A 22,368-nucleotide genomic window follows, 5' to 3' on the forward strand; every position below is an offset into this window, starting at 1 on the left:
TCTCGGCAGGATGGCCCTGGACTGTGTGTCTGAGGACGAAATAAAAATTTCTCACTTATTTGGACTCGGGATGTGTGTGTGTGTGTGTGTGTAGGGGCTGGGGTGAGGCAGGGAATAGGGAAGGCAGTTCTGAGGCGGACCCCATCAGCACTTTCGCCCTCAGTCAGCCCCGGTCAGGAGGCCAGGCTGAGCTAGACACAACAGTGGGGTGCTGAGACAGCCCACGGCCCCCTGCAAGGACGGCTCGGGGAGCAGCTAGCAAGTAGGAGGCAGGGAGCCGATGGTTCTTAACATTGAAGCTTTGGGGCCCAAAGTCTTAAGGGGTCCCCTGATCCAAACCAGCTGCCCCAGCCCTCCCTACCACCCTAGCGGGGAAACTTGCCAGGTGTGGAGAATGGTGCCTGGCACACATGGAGGGCTAGCTTAGGGTTTGCCCTGGCTAAAACCACCCAGATCTGGCATCCTAATGACCCAGGGTGCCCAATGACAAGCCCTGAGGAGGGACAGAGGGAACGTGCCTAGAGAAGTGCAGGGCGGGTTGGGGAGCGGGGAGGACCATGGCCTCATACTCACTTGGACTTTTGGGCCTGGGTCGCTCTCTGGTTCCTTTTCTTCTACCACCACCGGCAGGGACCCCTTCTTCCTCCTGGCCCCAGACTTCTGCCCAGCGCCGGTGTGCTTGGGCTGTGTGGGTCCCAAGGGGTCCAAGGAATACCCCTTGCCCCTCCCAAGCACCGGACCACCAGCGACTGGGGGGAAGGTGGCTGGCTCCAGGGCAGCTGCTGAGACTCCCTGCCCCCAGGAAGGGAAGGTACCCTGGGGGTCAACTTTGGAGGCCCCTCCTAGGAACTTCTTCTCCTGGGCCACTTTCCTTCCAGGAGCGGCCTTGGGCGGGCTGCCTGGAGCAGCGGCTCCCGGCAGGTAGCTGGGCCTGCTCCCCACCTTCCCGCAGACCACACTTTGGGGTCTCCTACGGGACGCGTCCAGCTCTCCAACAGCCCGCCTCGCCCCAACTGAAGCCAGTCGTGGGGGAGCGGAGGGCAGGAAAGAGCCTGGCACGCAAAGGAACTCGTCCCTGGCATGGGCACCCGAGTGTCTGGGTGCGTCTTGCAGGCTCCTGGGTTTGGCCTGGGCCCCTCCTTTGCCACAGAGGCTCAAACCCAGCAGGTACAGCTCGCTGAAGTCATCTGATGACTCGGAGTGGGAAGGCCAGCCCACCAGGCCTTCTTCGGAGGACCACTGGGGACCCACGGTGACCCTTGACCTATTCTTAGCTCCTCTTTTGCAGTTTCCCCAGGCCGGGCCTCCCCCAGGCCCCATGACGGGCAGCCGGGCTGTGGAAGGCCGCCGAGATCCCACCAGACCATAGGCCTGCGAGCTTCTACCCTCGGGACCTGCCCGCACGTCCACCCAAAGGGCGGACGCCTCAGAGTCGCAGCAGCTCTCTGGGGAGGGGTTCCTGCGGACAGCCAGGTGATCCCGGTCGGTCAGCCGCGGCAGGGTGGCCATGGAGGCCTCCTCGGCAAGGTAGTCCAGAGTGCCCCCGTCGAAGTCGGCCGGGGAGCCAGGTCGGCCTTCGCAACCCCAAAGCACCCCTTCCATCACTTCCCGCTCGTCCTGGAAGCCTTCGAGGTCTGAGAACGCGCCCTCGTCCTGGCTGCTCGGCAGGGGCGTCCCCACAGTATGGCCTAGTCCACCGGCCTGCTCCCCGCCCTCTGGGTGGGACCCCACTCCCCAAACAGACCTCTCGTCCTTGTTGGGGGAGCTCATGTCGCCAAGTCCCGGCAGCCCAGGTACAGGGTAAACGGTCGCCCTGAGCACAGGCAGCGGCAGAGCGCGAGGCCTTGACCTTCTGAGAGAGCGTTTGTCACCACAGGCAGCTCACGCGGTGGCCTCCAAGCGTGCGCGACTTCCAAGAGCCATCACCGCCCGGGCCTTCTCATTGGTGCGTGTCCCACCGCCCGCCAATCAGTGCGCCCCTTCTAGGCCCGCCCCCCAGGCCCTGGCCAATAGGGTGGAGGGCCTCTGGTTGGTCCAGTCGTGCGTGTGACGTCACAGCGGCAGTTGGAAGCCAATCTGGTGGAGGAGTGTGGTCATAGGGGGGCTCCTCCCATCACTTCCTGCCCCGCCTCCCCCGGCCAGGCACCTACTGTCCAACTGGAGTCAAAGCACCTAGCCTCCGTTTCCCATGTACGAAGCGCGGAGATGGTGCACCTGTCTGGGGGGTGGGTCGAGGGGGGGTGAGGGTGCAAGCTCAGGACGGAGGTGAAGCACCAGCCACTCTTCTGCAACAACACTTACGACCCAACAGGGAAACGCACACCCGAGCGCGTGGGCAGCGGTGGGTCCACATACATTTTCCATAAAGGCCCAGGGAGCAAAACTTGTGGCATTTACGGGCGGCAGGGTCTCTGTCGAGGCTCCGTTTCCCTTAGGATGGGTGGTCAAATCGGCCCCGGGCTGTGTGTTGCTGGGCCGGTTTGGTGGAAGGGCTGGGGTTTGCCCCCTCCCTCAGCCCCGCCCCGACTCTGAGTCAGTTCAAAGAAGAGGGAATCCCCATGGCCAGTGCACACCCCAAAAGATGCTCACCATCACTGATCCTGGGGACACGGACGCAAACCATAAACCCATTTTCACAGCAGGTCTGCAATAATCACAGAGCTTAACGCTCCCACGGGTGGGAGAGGTTATGAGCAAGCCCGTGCTTGGCCCACTGCGAAGTGCCCGAGGTGGGGGGCCTGGGGGGGCGGCGGGGGGGAAGCGGCGGCCTGTGCGCAGGCACAGAAGAACCGTTTGGGGAGGCAATTGCGCAGAATCCGGGAAAGGCAACTTACACAACGCTTGCTACGTGCCTGGCGCTCTTCTAAGCGCTGTAGATAAATAGTAACACATCCTCCCGACCATGCTAGGATTGAAGTACTCGCCCGTCACCACCCTCTTACAGGCGAGGAAGCAGGCACTGAGAGGTTCGGCCACTGGCTCAAGGTCATTGGGCTTGTAGCGATCAGCGGCAGGATCGCAACCAAGACAGTCCCGCTCCAGAGCCCTTGCTTTGGAGCAGAAAACCTTAAAAATGAAAAAGCGCCCATTCCCTCCATGACCAGGCATGGACCTCTGCCGAGTGCACCTTCTGGACACACGCCGGTACGTGTAGTGCATCAGGACACATGCTCAAGGGTGGTGGGAAACACTGGCAACACTCTAAATTCCCACCAGGAAGGAGGTGGATGAATGCAGTGTAGTGTATGCACCCTACATCTTTTGACTGGGTAGATGAAAACGCCCCAGTCAAAAGAATGCACAGATTCCAAAGGCACACAGCAAGCTGCAGAGCAATGGCGTTGGATACACATTTGTAACTTTTTTTTAAACTAGTCAATCCGAGATAAGGTCTGAGAGTACATATAGGTGTGCCTACAGACATGTTATAAAGGCCTGGGAGGACGCACAGCCAATGCTTACCAGTGGGCAGCCCGCCAGGGCGCCAGTTGTCTCTCAAATTTTCCTGAACCGCCTGCTTCCCAGCTTCCCAGCTTCCCTGAGCTGAGCAGCCCTGGCCCTCCCTTGGTTTCTATAAGGCCCTCCAGTGTTAGAATTTCCACTTGCTTGCCACCCAACCCCTACTCCAACAGCCCTCCTCCCTTCCTTTCACACCTTCTTCCTCTCTTTCCCATTCATACTCCCCTGTCTTTTTAAAAACATTATGTATATTATATACATATATATTATATACATATACATAATTATATATATAGTATTTACATATATATATATACATATATATAATTATATATATGTATATATACATATTTCAGAGAGAGGAAGGGACAGGGAGAATGTAGGGCGCGGCTATAGGGTTAAGCCTCGGACTGACCTGTTGGCAAAGCCACAAACCAGTCCCAGCTTAGAGGGCACAGTCCCCTTAGCATAATTAGGCCTGACCTTATGTCTACCTAGATCTTATCTGGGAAGCTAATGGGCTGAGGGAGATGTAGCAAGTGCTGCCAAACCAAGTGAAACAAGTGAAACTCACAAGAACATTGTCACTATGGTGACCACTACCTTGTTTACCTCTGGCTATAAAACAAAGGCTCAGCTCGCCTCTGGATCTCTCTCTGTGGCCTCAGCCAGGCACAGGAAGATCCACCCCTAGACCCAGCTTATTCTCTTTGTCTGTCATTTCTTCATCCTTCACCACCCTCACTCAGGCTTTCGAACCCTTGGCTGAACTGGCTCGGCACAGCAGAGATGGAAACATCAATGATGAGAGAGAATCATTGATTGGCTGCCTCCTGCACGCCTCCTACTGGGGATCGAGCCTGAAACCTGGGCATGTGCCCTAACCAGGAATCCAACCGTGAATTCCTGGTTCATAAGTTGATGCTCAACCACTGAGCCATGCCTGGTCGGGCCATACTCCTCTGTCTTTCCAGTCGCCTCTCCCTCCTGCAGCCTACTCTGGCTGATCTCCTAGAGAGGCCTGAGCTGTCTGAACACCTCTTGCCAGAGGGCACTCAAAGAAAGACCCAATTTTTCTGGCTCTGATAGAGAAGGTTATGCAGCAGGGAGATTGGGTACACTCTAAATCTCTGATCCTCCTCCTCAAGTGTGCCCTGCCTCCCCTCCCCCCAACCTCTGCCTGTGTGTAGCTGATGCCCTCTCCCACTCCTCCCAGTCACTTTTAAAGACATGGTGGGCCATTTCCGACCTGCTAAGATGGATGAGGAAGGATATAGCAAAATCTCCTGTACCCACCACGGTCCTAGGAAACATTACCCATCCATCCAGTGGAAGCCTCAGCATCCCTCTGGCCATTTCCATTTCTTCCCTCCCATCCTCCTTCCCTCTCTACCCCACAGGGAGAATCCTAGAACTTCTCCACACCTCCCCCACTCTCCTCATCCCTGGGGCTCTGCTGGCTCCAGTTTCCCTGCTTTTTGTAGGTCCTCACCAATCTCTGCTAACGCCCTTCCCGCAATGTCCCCATTTTTGGTTTTGACCTACTATCTTGGCCTGGGGTGGGGCCAGTATCAGGGGATTCACTTAGCCTTCCCCACCACGATAGCTCTTACCCCACAGACCAATGACCCTGTGGGATTCATTGCTCCAACTGCCAAGTGTACCACTGGCACATAACTTGGGGGCTGGAGAAATGACCACTGTGTTCATCTGTTGATCAAACACCAGGTCGGCTCACTGTGAACCAGACTCTATTCCCAACTTCTTTTATTACCATGCCTCACAAGCCCCTCTCAAACAGCTACCTCCCCCCCCCCCGCCCCCCCGCCGCCCATCGTGACACTTTGGGCTTCCAGGATCCATGTCAGCTTAGACTCTGTGTCCAGTAGTCCTAGATATGTCTGGGTATTCGTCCAGTCCCAGTGTACAGTCACCCAAGCAGCTGGGAAAGCTTCTATGAACATATGCAAACAGGTTTGCTGTCCACATTAGTTTTCCTTTCTCTTGGGCAATTTTCTAGGTGTTAGTTTGTTTCAAGACCCACAGGGTATGCCTTCAACTGGGGATAGTACTCAAACTTATATGTAAACTATGTTTTTTTCTTTATATACATACGTATAAAAGTTTAATTTATAAATTAAGCCCAGTAAGAGATTAACAATAAACCTAATAATAGAACAATTATAGTAACATGCTGGAATAAAAGTTGTGTGAATATGGTCTCTTTCTCTCAAAATATCTTATTGTATTTTACTCACCTTTTCACTTTAAGGAAGCACTGTATAGCTTCTCTTTGGCATATCCAAATTGCTTGCATCACTACTCTTGTGTTTTGGGACCATTATTAAGTAAAATAATGATTACGTGGACACAGGCACTACAATACTGTGATAGTCTGATCTGATAATGGGGACAGTTACTAAGGGACTAACAGCTGGATAGTGTATACAGCATGGATACGTTGGACAAAGGGATGATTCACATCCCTGGCAGGTTGAAGTTGGACAGCTGGAGAGCTCATCACACTACTTAGAATGGCATGCAGGCCTGGCTGTGTAACTCAGTTGTTTAGAGGGCCATCCGGATACAGCAAGGTTTTGGTTTAGTCAGGAAACATACCAGAATCAACCAATGAATGCATAAGTAAGTGTGTTAGGTTTTTGCCAGTGACACGATCTGTGAAAGAATTCACAACTGAGAGAAGAGATAGATGCAGGGAGGAAATTTATTTTTACTTTCCAAGGGAGGAAAGGGCCAGGTGCTATTTGGGGACACAAGGCACCAAAGTTAGAGTGGGTTGTTCTTTTATTAGGGTATTAGGGAGTAAATAGGAAGGGGAATGTGTCATTGTGTTGAAGTTTTTCAGATCCTGGAGGTTGTCTTAAAAAATTAATTTGTTTGCTTTCCAGAAGACAGTCTTGCAGATGTCCTGGGAATCTGTTTATCAGCATTTTCCCAAGTCTATAAAATATTCTTAGAGCAAGAATTATGGAGTTCAAAAGGGGGCGGCTTGGGTTTGGAAAGAAAAGAAAAGGACACTTTTTACTAACTGGAAACTCTTTGGTGCCAATTTTCCCAGAGTCATTAAAACCTCAGGGAGGAGCAGGTGGTGGGGAAGTGCAGCCTGTTTTTGCAGTCCCTTTCTGTCTGGATGCTTGAAGAGAGACACAACTTGAATCAAGGAAGCCAGCAATCTTCGTGTTTAATTACCAGGTGCTTCTCGTAGTTTATGGAAGGTTATGACAACAACAACAACAACAACAAGAAAGGTCTTTTTCTTTGTCTTACAAGTGGAACAACAAATCTCTTTCTCCCTCCCTTCCTCTCTCTCTAAAATCAATCAATAAATAAGAATTTAAAAAAGAATGGCATGCAAGTTAAAACTTTACAATTGTTTATTTCTGGAATTTTCCATTTAATGTTTTCAGACTGCAGTTGACCATAGATAACCGAAACCACAGAAAGCAAAACCATGGATAGGTAAGGGCGGGGGGTGGGGGACTAGTGTAACACAATTTTAAAATGGACAAAGAAATCGAATATGCATTTATCCAAAGAAGACATACAAATGGCTATTAGGTATATGAAAAGGTGCTCAACATCACTAATCACCAGGAAAATGCAGAGTTATCACCTCACATCTATTAGGATGGCCATTATAAAACAAAAGAAAATAGCATGTGTCAGCAAGAATGTAAAGAAATTGAATGTCTTGTGCATTGTTGGGGAGAGTGAAAAATGGTGCAGCTGCCCTAGTAAACAATATGTAGGTTCTTCAAAAAAATTAAAAATAGAACTAACATAGAGTCCAGCATCCCCACTTCTGTGTATTTATCCAAACCAATTGAAATCCAGATCTTTTTTTAAAAAAAGATATTTTTATTTATTTCAGAAAAGAAGGGAGAGGGAGGGAGATAGAAACATCAATGATGAGAGAGAATCATTGATCGGCTGCCTCCTGCATGCCCCACACTGGGAATCAAGCCTGCAACTGGGGCATGTGCCCTGACTGGGAATGGAACAGTGACTTCCTGGTTCATAGGTCGATGCTCAACCACTGAGCCACACCTGCCAGGCAAAAAAATTGAAATCGGGATCTCAAATAGATAGTTGCATTCCCATGTTCATTGCACCATTATGCACAATAGCCAACCGATGGAAATAACGTAAATATCTATCAATGGATGAATGGATAAAATGTGGTACATATAATGTATACATTTAATGGAATATTATTCACTCTGAAAAAAGAAGGAAACCTTGCCATGTGCTACAATATGGATTAACTTTAAGAATATTTAAAAATAATAAATTTTTATTGATTTCAGAGAGGAAGGGAGAGGGAAAGAGAGATAGAAACATCAATGATAAGAGAGAATCATCTATTGGCTGCCTCCTGCAAGTCTCCCAGTAGGGAGTGAGCCTGTAACTCAGGCATGTGCCCTGACCAGGAATTGAACTGTGGCCTCCTGGTTCATAGGTCAACCCTCAATCACTGAGTCACTCAGGCTAGGCAAAAGTTGAGAATATTACTGTAAGTAAAGCAAGCCGGTCACAAAAGGCCAAATACTGCATGTTACTTCTTATATGGGGTGTGTAAAGTAGTCAGACTCTTAGAAGCAGAAAGTAGAATGCTGGTTGTCAAGGGCTAGGGTTGGGGAAAATGAGGAGTTATTCAGTGACTGTGGAGTTTTAGTCATGCAAGATGAAAAAATTCTAGAGATCTGATGCATAATAATGTTCATATAATTAACAATATAGTTTACTTAAAAATTAGTTAATAAGGTAGGTTTCATGTGATATGTTTTTTATCACAATAAAAAAATAAATTTAAACATAAAATGTTTTATTCAATGGCTTTTCATATATTCACAAATATGCAAATCCATCACCACAGTCACTTTTAGAATATTTTTATTAGCCCAAGAAGATCCCTTGCACCCCTGAGCTATTACCCCAATCCTTCAACCCACCTCCAGGCCTAGGCAATAAACTACTTGCTGTCACTATGGATTTGCTTATTCTGTGTATTTATCCAAAAGAATTGAAATCAGGATCTCAAATAGACAGTTGCATTCCCATGTTCATTGCACCATTATTCACATAGCCAACCAATGGAAACAATTTAAATATCTATCAACAGATGAATGGGTAAATTATGGTACATATAATGTATACATGTAATGGAATATTACATAGGTCATTAATATAGAGAGGCCTTCACCACCTTATTGTCTGTGTTCATGGCATGCCAGATGAAATTCTAATGGGTTTTTGTTTGTAGGTCACTTCCTTCTTTTTCCTGGCTGCTTTGAGAATTTTTTTCTTTGTCATTAATTTTTGACGGTTTTAATACAAAATGCCTTGGAAAGGGCCTCTTTGGATTGAGTTAACTAAGTGTTCTGTTTACTTCTTGGATTCAAGGATCTCATTCTTTCCATAGGTTTGGAAAGTTCCCATCCACTATTTGTTTGAATAGACTCTCCATTCCCTTCTCCCTCTCTTCCTCTTTTAGGAGTATTACCTACAACAATCTAGGCTTAACTACAACAAGACTGCACATAAAGACCACTAGGGGTTGCACCAAGAAAGCATAAAAAATGCAGAGACAAAGAAACAGGACGCAGATGTCAGAAATGGAAGATATAGAGCTCAAAACCACACTTTTAAGGTCTTTCAATAATTTTCTAAAAACTGCCGATAAATGTAGTGAGATCCTCAAGAAATCTAATGAGACCCTCGATGTTGTGATAAAGAAGCAACTAGAAATTAAGCATACACTGACTGAAATAAAGAATATTATACAGACACCCAACAGCAGACCAGAGGAGCGCAAGAATCAAGTCAAAGAATTGAAATGTGAAGAAGCAAAAAACACCCAACCGGAAAAGCAAAATGAAAAAAGAATCCAAAAATACGAAGATAGTGTAAGGAGCCTCTGGGACAGCTTCAAGTGTACCAACATCAGAATTATAGGGGTGCCAGAAGATGAGAGAGAGCAAGATATTGAAAACCTATTTGAAGAAATAATGACAGAAAACTTCCCCCACCTGGTGAAAGAAATAGACTTACAGGCGCAGAGAACCCCAAACAAAAGGAATCCAAAGAGGACCACACCAAGACACATCATAATTAAAATGCCAAGAGCAAAAGACAAAGAGAGAATCTTAAAAGCAGCAAGGGAAAGAAACTCAGTTACCTATAAGGGAATACCCTTACAACTGTCAGCTGATTTCTCAACAGAAACTTTGCAGGCCAGAAGGGAGTGGCAAGAAATATTCAAAGTGATGAATGCCAAGAACCTACAACCAAGATTACTTTATCCAGCAAAGCTATCATTCAGAATTGAAGGTCAGATAAAGAGCTTCACAGATAAGGAAAAGCTAAAGGAATTCATCACCACCAAACCAGTATTATATGAAATGCTGAAAGGTATCCTTTAAGAAGAGGAAGAGGAAGAAAAAGGTAAAGATACAAATTATGAACAACAAATATGCATCTATCAACAAGTGAATCTAAGAATCAAGTGAATAAATAATCTGATGAACAGAATGAGCTGGTGATTATAATAGAATCAGGGACATAGAAAGGGAATGGACTGACTATTCTTGGGGGGGAAAAGGGTGTGGGAGATGCGGGAAGAGACTGGACAAAAATCGTGCACCTATGGATGAGGACAGTGGGTGGGGAGTGAGGGCGGAGGGTGGGGTGGGAACTGGGAGGAGGGGAGTTATGGGGAGAAAAAAGAGGAACAAATGTAATAATCTGAACAATAAATATTTAATTTAAAAAAAAAGAAAGACAAAAAAAACACAAAAAAACAAAAAAAAATAAAATAAAAAGTTTGAGGACTCCTGATCTATTTGCTATTCATATGTCTTCTTGGGAGAGGTGTACTTTAAGGTCCTCTGTCCACTTTTTGATTGGATTGTTTGTTTGGTGGTTAGTTTTATGAGTTCTTTATATATTTTAGAATTTATTTATTTATTTATTTATTTATTTATTTATTTATTTATTTTCTCATTAAACTTTGTTATTTTAATGGGTCTCAAAATTCTGTGACAGATTTTTGGTCATGTTGTTTCCATTAAAAAGTACTGATTTTAAAAACTAATAACTTAAAAACTGCCACACACACAAAAGAACCAAATGGTCCACAAAACATTCTCCTTTTCTTCTGAAGGTTTTAAGATGCATTGTAATCATTAACCAGTCTTTTACTATTAAACTTAAATGGCCAATTGAGACAAACAGTTCTGAGACCGTTCATACCACTGATAAAGACTGGGGTGGCAGGTGTTGGGAATAATATTCGTTTAGCCTTCTGAGCTTTGTGGGCCGACTTGGTGACTTTGCCAGCTTCAGCTGCCTTCTTGTCCACTGCTTTGATGACACCCACAGCAACTGTCTGTCTCATGTCACGAACAGCGAAACGGCCCAGAGGAGGGTAGTCAGAGAAGCTCTCAACATACATGGGCTTGCCAGGAACCATATCAACGATGGCAGCATCACCAGATTTCAAAAACTTGGGGCCATCTTCCCAGCATGACAATCAATCTTCTCCTTCAGCTCAGCAAATTTTCAAGGAATGTGAGCTGTGTGACAATCCAGCACAGGTGCATAGCAAGCACTGATCTGACCTGAGTGGTTCAGGATAATCACCTGAGCTGTGAAGCCAGCTGCTTCCATTGGTGGATAATTTTTTAAAAATATATTTTTATTGATTTAAGAGAGGAAGGGAGAAGGAGAGAGACAGAAACATCAATGATGAGAGAGAATCATTGATAGGCTGCCTCCTGCACACCCCACACTGGGGATCGAGCCCGCAACCCAGGCATGTGCCCTTGACGGGAATTGAACCTGGGACCTTTGAGTCTGCAGACCGATGCTCTATCTACTGAGCAAAACCAGCTAGGGCTGGTGGATCATTTTTGCTGTCACCAGTCACATTGCCATGGCGAACATCTTTGACAGACACGTTCTTGACGTTGAAGTCCACATGGTCCCCAGGAAGAGCTTCACTCAAAGCTTCATGGTGCATTTCAACAGACTTTACTTCAGTTGCAATGTTGACCGGAGCAAAGGAGACCACCATGCCGGGCTTAAGAACACCAGTCTCCACTCAGCCCACAGGGACAGTACCAATACCACCAATTTTGTAGACATCCTGGAGGGGCAGACACAGGGGCTTGTCAGCTGGACGAGTTGGTGGCAAGATGCAATCCATAGCTTCAAGCAGTGCGATTCCACTGGCATTGCCATCTTTATGGGTGACCTTCCATCCCTTGAACCAAGGCATATTAGCACTTGGCTCCAGCATGTTGTCTCCATTCCAACCAGAAATTGGCACAAATGCTACTGTGTCAGGGTTGTAGCCAATTTTCTTAATGTAGGTGCTGACTTCTTTAACAACTTCCTTGTGCTTTTCTGGCTGTAGGGTGGCTGAGTGGACTCCATTTTGTTAACACCAACAATCAGCTGTTTCACACCCAGTGTGTAGGCCAGAAGGGCATGCTCACAGTCTGTCCATTCTTGGAGCTACCTGCTTCAAATTCACCAACACCAGCAGCAACAATCAGGACAGCACAGTCAGCCTGAGATGTACCCGTAATCAAGTTTTTTTATGAAGTCTCTGTGCCCTGGGGCATCAATGATGGTCACATAATACTTGCTGGTCTCGAATTTCCACAGAGAGATATCAATGGTGATACCTCGCTTGCGTTCAGCTTTCAGTTTATCCAAGACCCAGGCATACTTGAAGGAGCCCTTCCCCATCTCAGCAGCCTCCTTCTCAAATTTCTCAGTGGTTCTTTTGTCGATGCCCCCACATTTGTAGATCAGATGGCCAGTAGTAGTAGACTTGCCGGAATCTACGTGTCCAATGACGACGATGTTGATGTGAGTCTTTTCCTTTCCTATCTTGAGTTTGAGTTACTGGTGGTTTTCACGACACCTGTGTTCTGGCAGCAAACCGGTTGCGAAAAAGCTATATTTTAACATTTAAACCTTTGTTGGAGCTACTGTTTGAAAATATCATCTCCCATCTAGTTGTTTTCAGTTTATTTTGCTGTGCAGAAGCTTTTTAGTTTGATATAGTTCTTTTCATTTATTTTCGCCTTTTCTTCCCTTGCCTTTGGGTCAAGTTCATAAAATGTTCTCTATAACCAAGGTCTATAAGTTTGGTACCTATATTTTCTCCTATATTTCCTCCTTATAGTCTCAGGTCTTATATTTAGGTATTTGATCCATTTTGAATTAATGTTTGTACATGGGTATAAACTGTAATTTAGTTTCATTCATTTGCATGTGGCTTTCCAGTTTTCCCAGCACCGTTTATTGAAGAGACTATCTTTACTCCATTGTGTATTTCTGGCTCCTTTGTAGAAAATTATCTATTCCTATACACGTGGTTTTATAGCTGGGCTCTCTATTCTGTTCCATTGCTCTGTGTGTCTTTTTCTCTGCCAGTACCATGCTGTTTTGATTACCAGGTGTACCAGTTAATAATGCGGATTTTTTTTCAATCGATGGAGTTACACATATGTTGATATATATGTGATTTGATATGTATGCTACTTTGTTGTATTGACAGCAAGCTTCAAAACTTCATATGTCAAATTTTCTGAAGGTGTTAACATCATAGATATTTTTACGCTTAAAGATGTTGAATTTTGTGCCAAAAAGAGCATTTGAGGGACGTTTTAATTTATTACTTTACTTTGAAGAAAAAGTTATTGTATACTTCGGGAAGCTTATGGTGAACATGTTCCATCTCAAGATACTTGTATACACTGGTTTAAACGCTTTAAAAGTGATGATTTTGATGTGAAAGACAACGTTCAGGTCAACCGAAAAAGTTTGAAGACCAACAATTACAAGCATTATTGGATGAAGATGCATGTCAAAAACAACTTGCAGAAAGATTAAATGTTGCTCATCAAACAATTTCTGATTGTTTACAAGCAATGGGAAAGATTTTAAAGGAAGGAAAATGGGTGCCACATCAACTGAACTACAAATGGAAAACTGAAAAGTCATCAGTAAATTGTTGCTTCAACGGCACAAAAAACAGTCTTTTTTTGCATAGAATTGTGACTGGTGATTAAAAGTAGATTTATTTTGAGAATCCCAAATGCACAAAATCATGGGTTGACCCAGGTCAACCGTCAACATCAACTGCAAGGCCAAATCGCTTCGGAAAGAAGACAATGCTCTGCGTTTGGTGGGATCAGGAAGGTGTGGTGTATTATGAGCTTCTAAAACCAGGTGAAACCGTTAATACTGATCACTACCAACAACAAATAATCAATTAGAACCATTCTTTGATAATAAAATGACCAGAATGGGCCAGAAGACATGGCAAACTAATTTTGCTTCGTGATAATGCACCATCACCCACTTCAAAACCAGTAAAAGACACATTAAAAGATCTTGCCTGGGAAGTATTAACCACCCCGCCGTATTCACCAGACCTTGCTCCTTCAGATTACCACTTGTTCTGATCAATGGCACACGCACTTTCTGAGCAGCACTTCAAACATATGAAGAAGTGGAAAATTGGGTCTCTGAATGGTTTGCCTCAAAACAAAAGTTCTATTGAGACGGTATCCACAAATTACCTGAAAGATGGGGGAAATGTGTAGCTAGGGATGGACATTACTTTGAATAAAGCACTTTTGATGTTTCTCTTGAAATTATCGTGTTTTCTTTTATTACAAAATCCGCCATTATTAACCAGTACACTTAGTGTATACACTGAGTGGCCAGACTATTATGATCACCTGACATTTGTAGGCAAATTAGCTATAATTTCCCCCTGAAGTTGCTAGAGGGCCAGGTCATTATAAACGTATGAATAGCACAACATACCTAAGTATCATTGTTGATCAAGTTCATCCTATCATGTTGATGGCGTATCCCAATGGAGATGGCTTCTTCCAACAAGACAACGCACCATGCCACGGTGCTTGTATTGTGAAGGAGTGGTTTCAAGAACATGAGGGAGACTTTACCTTGCTTAGGTAGCCCCCACAATCACCAGATCTCAATCCAATTGAGCATTTGTGGGACAAAGTTAAAAGAGCCATCAGGCAGCTGGTTCCACAACCATCAAATTTCACAGAACTGGACAGTGCTATTCATCAGGCATGGTGTCAGATTCCTCGCATCACCTTTCAGCATCTTGTGGAGTCAATGCCAAGAAGAATTGCTGCAGTGTTGAAGGCAAAAGGTGGCCCAACGAAGTACTGATGGGGTGGTCATAATAATCTGGCCAGTCATAATAATCTGGCCACTCAGTGTATATGCTTTTGGTTATCGTAGCTCTGTAGTATAATTTGAAGTCAGATACCTCCAGCTTCATTCTTTTTGTGTTATCTTTGGCTACTTGGGGTCTTTTGTGATTCCATAAAATCTGATGATTTCTTGTTCTTTAAAAATGACACTGGGATTTTGATGGGGATATTGCATTAAATCTGTATATTGCTTTGGGTAACATGGCCATTTTAACTATGCTGATTCTTCCAATCCATGAACACAGGATATTTTTCCATTTCGTTGTCTTTTTCAATCTCTTTTAAAATAATGCTTTGTAGTTTTCAGTATATATGTCTTTCACGTTCTTTGTTACATTTATTCCTGGGTATTTTATTCTTTGTTTGCAATTGCAAAAGGAATTGGTGGGGTATTTTTTATTTCTTTTTCTGAAGTTTTGTTGTTAGTATACAGGAAGGCAATGGATTTTTGTACATTGATTTTTGTATCCTGCAACTTGACTGTATTTGATTTTGTTTGTTTGTTTGTTGTTGTTTAAATCCTCACCCAAGGATTTTTTTTTCCATCGATTTTTAAAGAGTGGAATGGAGAGGAAGAGACAGAGAGAAACATTGATGCAAGACAGACACATCAATTGGTTGCCTCCTGCATGCCCCCAACCAGGGCTGGGAGCCTGCAATCAAGGTATATGCCCTTGATTGTAATCAAACCCGGGACCCTTCAGTCTACAGGCTGACACTCTATCCACAGAGCCAAACCAGCTAGGGCTGTATTTGTTTATTGATTCTAACAGGTTTTGGGGGTTTTTTTTGGTGGAGTCTTTAGGGTTTTCTATATACAGGATTATGTCATCCACAAAAAGTGACAGTTTTTCTTCTTCCTTCCCTATTTGGATGCCTTTTATTTCTCTTTTGCCTTATTGCTCTGGCTAGGACTTCCAGCACTATCCTATATAATAAAGAGCTAATATGCTAATTAGATGGAATGGCAGAATGACCTTCTGGACAACCAGATAAAGCCAGGGCTGCAAGGGCTGAGGCAGTCAGGGCTGCAAGGGCCAAGCCCCTTGCACGAATTTTGTGCATTGGGCCTCTAGTGTTGAATAAGAGCAGTGAGAGTGGACATCCTTGTCTTGTTCCTAATCTTAGAGGAAAAGCTTTCAGTTCATCACCATTGAGTATAATATTAGCTGAGGGTTTATCATATATGGCCTTTATTATGTTGAGGTACTTTCTTTCGATTTCTATATTATTGTTTTAATCATAAATGGATGTTGTATCTTATCAAATGCTTTTTCTACATCCGTTGATAAGATGATATGATTTTATCCTTTCTTTTGTTAATGTGGTGTAGTACATTGATTTATAGATGTTAAGACATTCTTGTGCCCCTGGAATGAACCTCACTTGATCGTGATGTATTATTTTTTTGATGTACTGTTGTATTCAATTTGCTTGTACTTTGTTTAGGATTTTTGCATCTGTATTCATCAGAGGAATTAGTCTGTAGTTTTCTTTTTGTGTGTGTGTGTGTGTAATCTTTGCCAGGTTTTGGTATCAGGATTATATTGGCTTTGTAGAATGTGTTAGGAAATATTGCCTGTTCTTCAATTTTTTGGAAGAGTTTGAGAATGATAGATTTTAAATCTTCTTTGAACATTTGGTAGAATTCACTGTTGAAGCCATCTGGTCCTGGACTGTTATTTTTTGGAAGTTTCTTTTATGATTGTTTCTATTTCTTCACTGTTGATTAGTCTATTTAGATTTCCTAATTCTTCATGATTTAGTCTAGGAAGGTTATATATTTTTAGGAATTTATCCATTTCTTCTAGGTTATTGAATTTGGTGGCATATAGTGTTTCATAATATTCTAGTACTAGAGGCCCAGTGCACGAAATTCATGCACTCTGCGGGGGGGGGAGGGGGGGCGGGGAGTGTTTCCTCAGCCCAGCTAGTACCCTCTCACAGTCCAGGAGCCCTTGGTGGATGTCCAACTGCTAATTTAGGCCCACTCCCCTAAGCCAGCAGTTGGACATCCTTAGCGCTGCTGTGGAGGCAGGAGAGGCTCCCACCACCACCACTGTGCTCACCAGCTGTAAGCCTGGCTTCTGGTTGAGTGGCACTCCCCCTCTGGGAGCACACTGACCATCAGGGGGCATCTCCTGCATTGAGCATCTGCCCCCTGGTGGTTAGTGCGCATCACAGCGACCAGTCGTTCTGCCATTTGGTCAATTTGCATAGTAACCTTTTATTATATAGGATGATCCTTTGTATATCTGTGATGTCTGTGGTGACTTTCCTTTCATTTCTGATTTTGTTTATATGGGTCTTTTCCTTTTTTTCCTTTGTGAGTCTTTCCTGGAGTTTATCAATTTTATTAATCTTTTCAAAGAACCAGCCTTTTATTTTATTGATTTTTTTGAATAGTCTTTTTGTTCTCTATTTCATTTCATTCTGCTCTAATTTTTATTATTTCCTTTCTTCTGCTGACTTTGGGTTGCTTTTGTTCTTCTTTTTCTTTTTTTTTATTGCTTAAAGTATTACAAAGGGTATTACATATGTGTCCATTTTATCCCCCTGCCCTAGACAGTCCCCCAGCCTCCCCTATCCCCCAGTGTCTTATGTCCATTGGTTACGCTTATATGCATACATACAAGTCCTTCGGTTGATCTCTTACCCCCCTTCCTCCTGTCCCCCAACCCTCCCCGGCCTTCCCGCTGCAGTTTGACAATCTGTTTGAGGCAGCTCTGTCTCTGTATCTATTATTGTTCAAAAGTTTATAATGGTCTCTATTATCCATGAATGAGTGAGATCATGTGGTATGTTTCCTTCATTGACTGGCTTATTTCACTTAGCATAATGCTCTCCAGTTCCATCCATGAGAAAACTGTGGTACATCTACACGATGGAATACTATGCTGCTCTAAAAAGGAAGGAACTCTTACCATTTGCAACGTCATGGATGGAACTGTTCTTCTTTTTCAAGTATTTTAAGATTTTATGCTAGGTTGTTTACTTGTGATTTCTCTTGTTTCTTGAGATAGGCCTGTAATGATATAAACTTCCCTCTTATTACTGCTTTTGCTGCATCCCAGAGGTTTTGCTATGACGTATTATCATTCTCATTTGTCTCTATATATCTTTTGATCTCATATTTTATTTCTTTTTTGACCCAGTCATTTTAAGTCAACATTAGTATGTTGTTTAATCTCCATGTATTTGTGGGTTTCTTTACTTCCTTTTTACAGTTGATTTATAATTTCAAGGCACTGTGGTCAGAAAATATGCTTGGTATAGTTTCAATCTCTTGAATTTGTTGAGGCTAGTTTCGTGACCCAACATATGATCTATCCCTGAGAATGTTCCATGTGCATTGGAGAAGAATGTATAAAGTGATGATCTGGGATGAAATGTTCTGTAAATGTCAATTATGTTCATTTGATCTAGTGTTTCATTTAAGTCCAATATTTATTTATTAATTTTCTGTTTGGTTGATCTGTCTAGACCTGTCAATGGAGTATGAAGTATTAAAGTCTCCAACTATGATTGTGCTTTGATCTGTTTCTCCCTTTAGTGATGTGAGTAGTTATTTTATACATTTTGGTGCTCCCTGGTTGGGTGCATACATAATGAGAAGTGTTATGATATGTATTACTTTCAACAATAAAGATTTATTTTTTAAAAAAGAAGTGTTAGTTTTATTGATGTATTGTTCCCTTTATCATTATAAAGTGTCCATCTGTCTCTTGTTATCTTTGTTATCTTGAAATCTATTCCTTCTGATATAAGTATGGCTACACCTGCATTTTTGTGGATGTTGTTTGCCTTGAGAATTATTTCCCAACTTTATACTTTGAATCTACCTTTGTCTTTGCAGCTTACATGTGTTTCTTGTAGGCAACTTATGGTTGAGTTTTGGTTTTTTATCCGCTCTGCTACTCTGTGCCTCTTTATTGGTAAATTTACACCATTTACATTACTTACACTTATGTAATTATTCATGCATGAGGATTTCCTATAGCCATTTTATCTTTTTTTTACTGTTAGTTTTGTGCCTCCATTGGTTCTTTTCCGCTATGTTTCAGTCTCTTGTTTTTGTTTGATGGTTCTCCATACATCTTTCCTCTGTTTCCCCTTTCTTTTTTTAAAAAAAAAAATTGGTAAGCCTTTTTTTAAAATTTTATTTTATTGTTTAAAGTATTACAAATAATAGTACATATGTCTCCATTTTTTTTTCTTCATTGACCTTCCCCCTATTTCTTCTTTTTTTAAGCTATATGCCCTGGTTTGGGGATTTTTGTGTGTGGTTACCATTAGGTTCATAAAATATAAAGTTTCATATATTCTGTGGTTTTTTTCCCTTTTGAGTGAAAAAACTATGGTGTATATTCCAGTATATACATATTCCTTTGCCAATTCAGACCTTTTCTACCTCTCCTGTTATGTTTTTGTCGTCACAAATTATTCCTGTTTTTGCTGTAAGATTTTTGGTGATCTTACTCATAGTGTTGTGACCTTATGTTCTCTTGTTTCAGATAGAATAACTCCTTGAGTATTTCCTGCAATAGAGTTTTTCTGGTGATAAAACCCATCAGCTTCTGTATGTCTTGGAATGTGTTTATTTCTCCGTATTTAAAGGATAATTTTGCTGGATATATATTCGTGGCTGGTAATTTATCTCTTTCAGACATTTGAATATTTGGTTCCACTCTCTTCTGGCTTGTAGAATTTCTGCTGAGAAGTAAGATGAAATTCTGATGGGTTTTCCTTTGTAGGTCACTTCCTTATTTTTTCCTGGCTGCACTGAGAATTTTTTCTTTGTCATTAATCTTTGACAGTTTTAATACAAAGTGTCTTGGAGAGGGTCTCTTTAGATTGAGGTAACCAGGTGTTCTGTTTGCTTCTTGAATTCGAGGATCTAGTTCTTTCCATAGACTTGGAAATGTGTCATCCACTATTTGTTTGAATAGACTCTCTATTCCCTTCTCTCTTTCTACCTCTTCTGGAATGTCTATTATTCTAATATTGCTTTTTCTTATGGAGTCAGATAATTTTTGTAGAGCTCTTGCATTTTTCTTTATTCTCGGGTCTCTCTCTTTTTCCATCTGCGTCATTTCTACCTTAGATATCACTAAATCTTTTCTCCATCTGGTTGACTCTGTTTTCTATGCTCAGTAGTTTACTCTTAATCTCCTTGATTGCAAGCTTCATTTCCAGGATTTCTGATTGTTTCTTTTTTAAAGTTTTAATCTCCCTGGTAAAGTACTCATTTTGTTCTTTGCTTTGTTTCCTGAGTGCATTGAATTGCCTGTTTGTATTTTCTCACATCTCTTTGAGTATTTTCAGAACTGAAATCTTGAAATATCTGTCATTTGTATCAAATATTTCCATGTGTTCCAGCCTGCTTTCTGGGTGTGGGGAGCTGATGTAGGGTTAAACCTCAGACTGACCTGTTGGCAAAATCACAAACAGGTCTTCCGAGTCTTAAACAACCCAATCCGAGAGGTGGCCACTGATTTACACGCGCTATCACTTAAAAAGTAAAAAAGGGGGAATTTTCTGGAAGCCGGTCCATCCTTGCTGCTTGACACAGTCGCTGCAGGGAAGAAACATCTGCACAGCATATGTTTCAAGGGACCTGGCGTATATGGCATACTCTTCTTAATATGCTTGCTCCCCTTCTTAGCGCTATGTGTTTTAACCAAGGTCACCTCTCTGAGATAGGTTGTTTCCCCAGGTGGGGATTTTTCCCTGGAGTTAGGGATTAACAGGACTAAGGAAGGGAATAAAACCCCTTAACTAAGTGCCAGGCTGGTAATTAATCACTTTAACTACGAACAATCACGCTTAAGATACATAATCTTTATTTAGGATAATCTCCTTCAGTTACTTCCTTGTAGCTTAACAGAACAATAGAGTAGTGACCTTGGAATGGAGATAACAAATGCCCTAACCTTTGGAATAGAATGGATAGGATTAAAATTAACTGGTATAAATACAGATGTAATAGGAGAACCTGGCTATGCTGATCAACTGAACGCTGTCTCCGTGTCCTTCCTTCTTCGCCAACTCCGTCCACACCTTTGGGAACCCCTGGACCTGCTGGGACTGGACCCCAACAGATGGCGCCCGAACATCTTACCTAGGAGGGCCCCTAGGTAAGCCCTCCCCCCCCCCATTGAGAACCCCCACACTCGGGACGGATAGGACTCCACCAGGGTGCTGCAGACCCCCTATAGAGGATAAGTAGGGTAAGAAGGTGGATAGTACAGAACTTAGATTGAGAAGATGTGCCATACTGAGTCTAAAGAAAAAAGACTCTGTATTGATCTTTTAACACATATGCTTGCTAGCAGAGGAGTTAAGGTTACTCCCAGTCAGACAGAACGTTTTATACAAGAAGTATGTCCATGCTTTTCTGAGGAAGGAAAGGTAAATGTGAAGGCATGGGAGGAGGTAGGCCCAAGGAGCCTTATCCTTAGCCCCACTGCAGCCTTTCCACCCTGGGAAAGTGCAGGATTGGCAAGCTCTCCCTGGGGTGATAGATCAGGACTCAGGTAATAGCGGAAAGCACCAATCCTACTCTTAAAATGGATACAAGAGAGCATTTGGTCTGGTCATCATCATTACTGTGGTTCTTCGTGATATTTCCTGTCTTTTTTTACTTTTGCATTTACCTCTGAAGAGGTCTTTCTACTATTTTCCAGTAGATGGCGCTGAATTGCAAGGTTGTTTTTTTTTGTTTGTTTTTTGTTTGTTTGTTTGTTTGTTTTTTACCTCTGTGTTCGTTTTGAACATCCACAGCTTCCGTAAGACAGTATAGCTGCACTGCTTGGGGTTGAGGATTGTTTTGCTCTCACTGTAATGGTGAACCCTGACCTCCATGGGGTCCCACCTCAAGCACCCCTCCTGGGTATTAGTCACAGAGGTAAACAATGATACTACTGCAACATTGGTTTACTACAGCTCTTGGTTTACAGATAATATGCTCCTGGACCCAAAATTCGGGAGGCGAATTTTGGGAGTCCAAGCAGTGTCAAGGCTCTCTGGTTCTGTTTCTTTGTCTGAAACAATACCACCCAGTCTGAGAATGGGGAGACACATGGCAGAACCCCATGCTCTGTCAGGTGTCTGCTGACTCAGACACTGTTCACTCTCTCTGCTCACCACTCTCCCTGCTGGGCTGCCCCCTCCCCACAGCTCTCTGCTCCTCCTGGCCAAAATAAGTGCCTGCTACCACCTGCTTTCTTCCCTCTCCCAGCCAAGCCTTAAGCTCCCAGCTGCAGGGCTGTGTCTCTGGGCCATCTGCACTTTCCTACCTTCTCATCTACCCATTTATTCCTAGTTGCTCATCCTTTAGATGTTTCAGTGTGCAGGTCTCTCAGGCATGCATCTGTGTTGAGGAGGTTTTTTTTGTTGAATTATAGATGGATAACTTGTTGAAATGTCAGGGGGAGAGCAAAAGATACACCTTTATGCCACCATTCCTCTGACATCACTCCTGGGTCTCTTGCATTTACATATGAATTTTTTAATCAGCCTGCCAATTTCTGAAAACATCATGCTGAAATTTTCATAGATAAATTTGGGGAGAATTGCGATGTTAATATTGAGTCTTCCAACCGTGAACATGCAA

The 22,368-nt window shown here is 43.4% G+C and overlaps 1 protein-coding gene and 1 pseudogene across 2 annotated transcripts in view; both read right to left on the bottom strand.

Moving 5' to 3' along the window:
• LOC308511703 (uncharacterized protein CXorf49 homolog) overlaps positions 1–1,770 on the bottom strand; it is a gene marked incomplete at both ends in the record, with an annotated part of 43,491 nt that extends 41,721 nt beyond the window's left edge. Inside the window, one exon of the mRNA XM_081081645.1 lies at positions 574–1,770. Coding sequence (XP_080937771.1) covers positions 574–1,770 — 1,197 coding nt within the window. The remainder of the gene's footprint in view (positions 1–573) is intronic.
• Positions 1,771–2,052: 282 nt separating this feature from the next.
• LOC308511704 (elongation factor 1-alpha 1-like) lies at positions 2,053–21,617 on the bottom strand (annotated as a pseudogene). Its single transcript has 5 exons — positions 21,510–21,617; positions 11,368–12,378; positions 10,732–11,138; positions 2,902–3,050; positions 2,053–2,076 (listed from the first exon to the last, which is right to left on the bottom strand). The product of its transcript is annotated as an elongation factor 1-alpha 1-like (transcript).
• Positions 21,618–22,368: the final 751 nt, after the last annotated feature.

This window comes from Myotis nattereri (assembly GCF_964212035.1).
Source record: "Myotis nattereri genome assembly, chromosome: X".
Classification (NCBI taxonomy): Eukaryota; Metazoa; Chordata; class Mammalia; order Chiroptera; family Vespertilionidae; genus Myotis; species Myotis nattereri.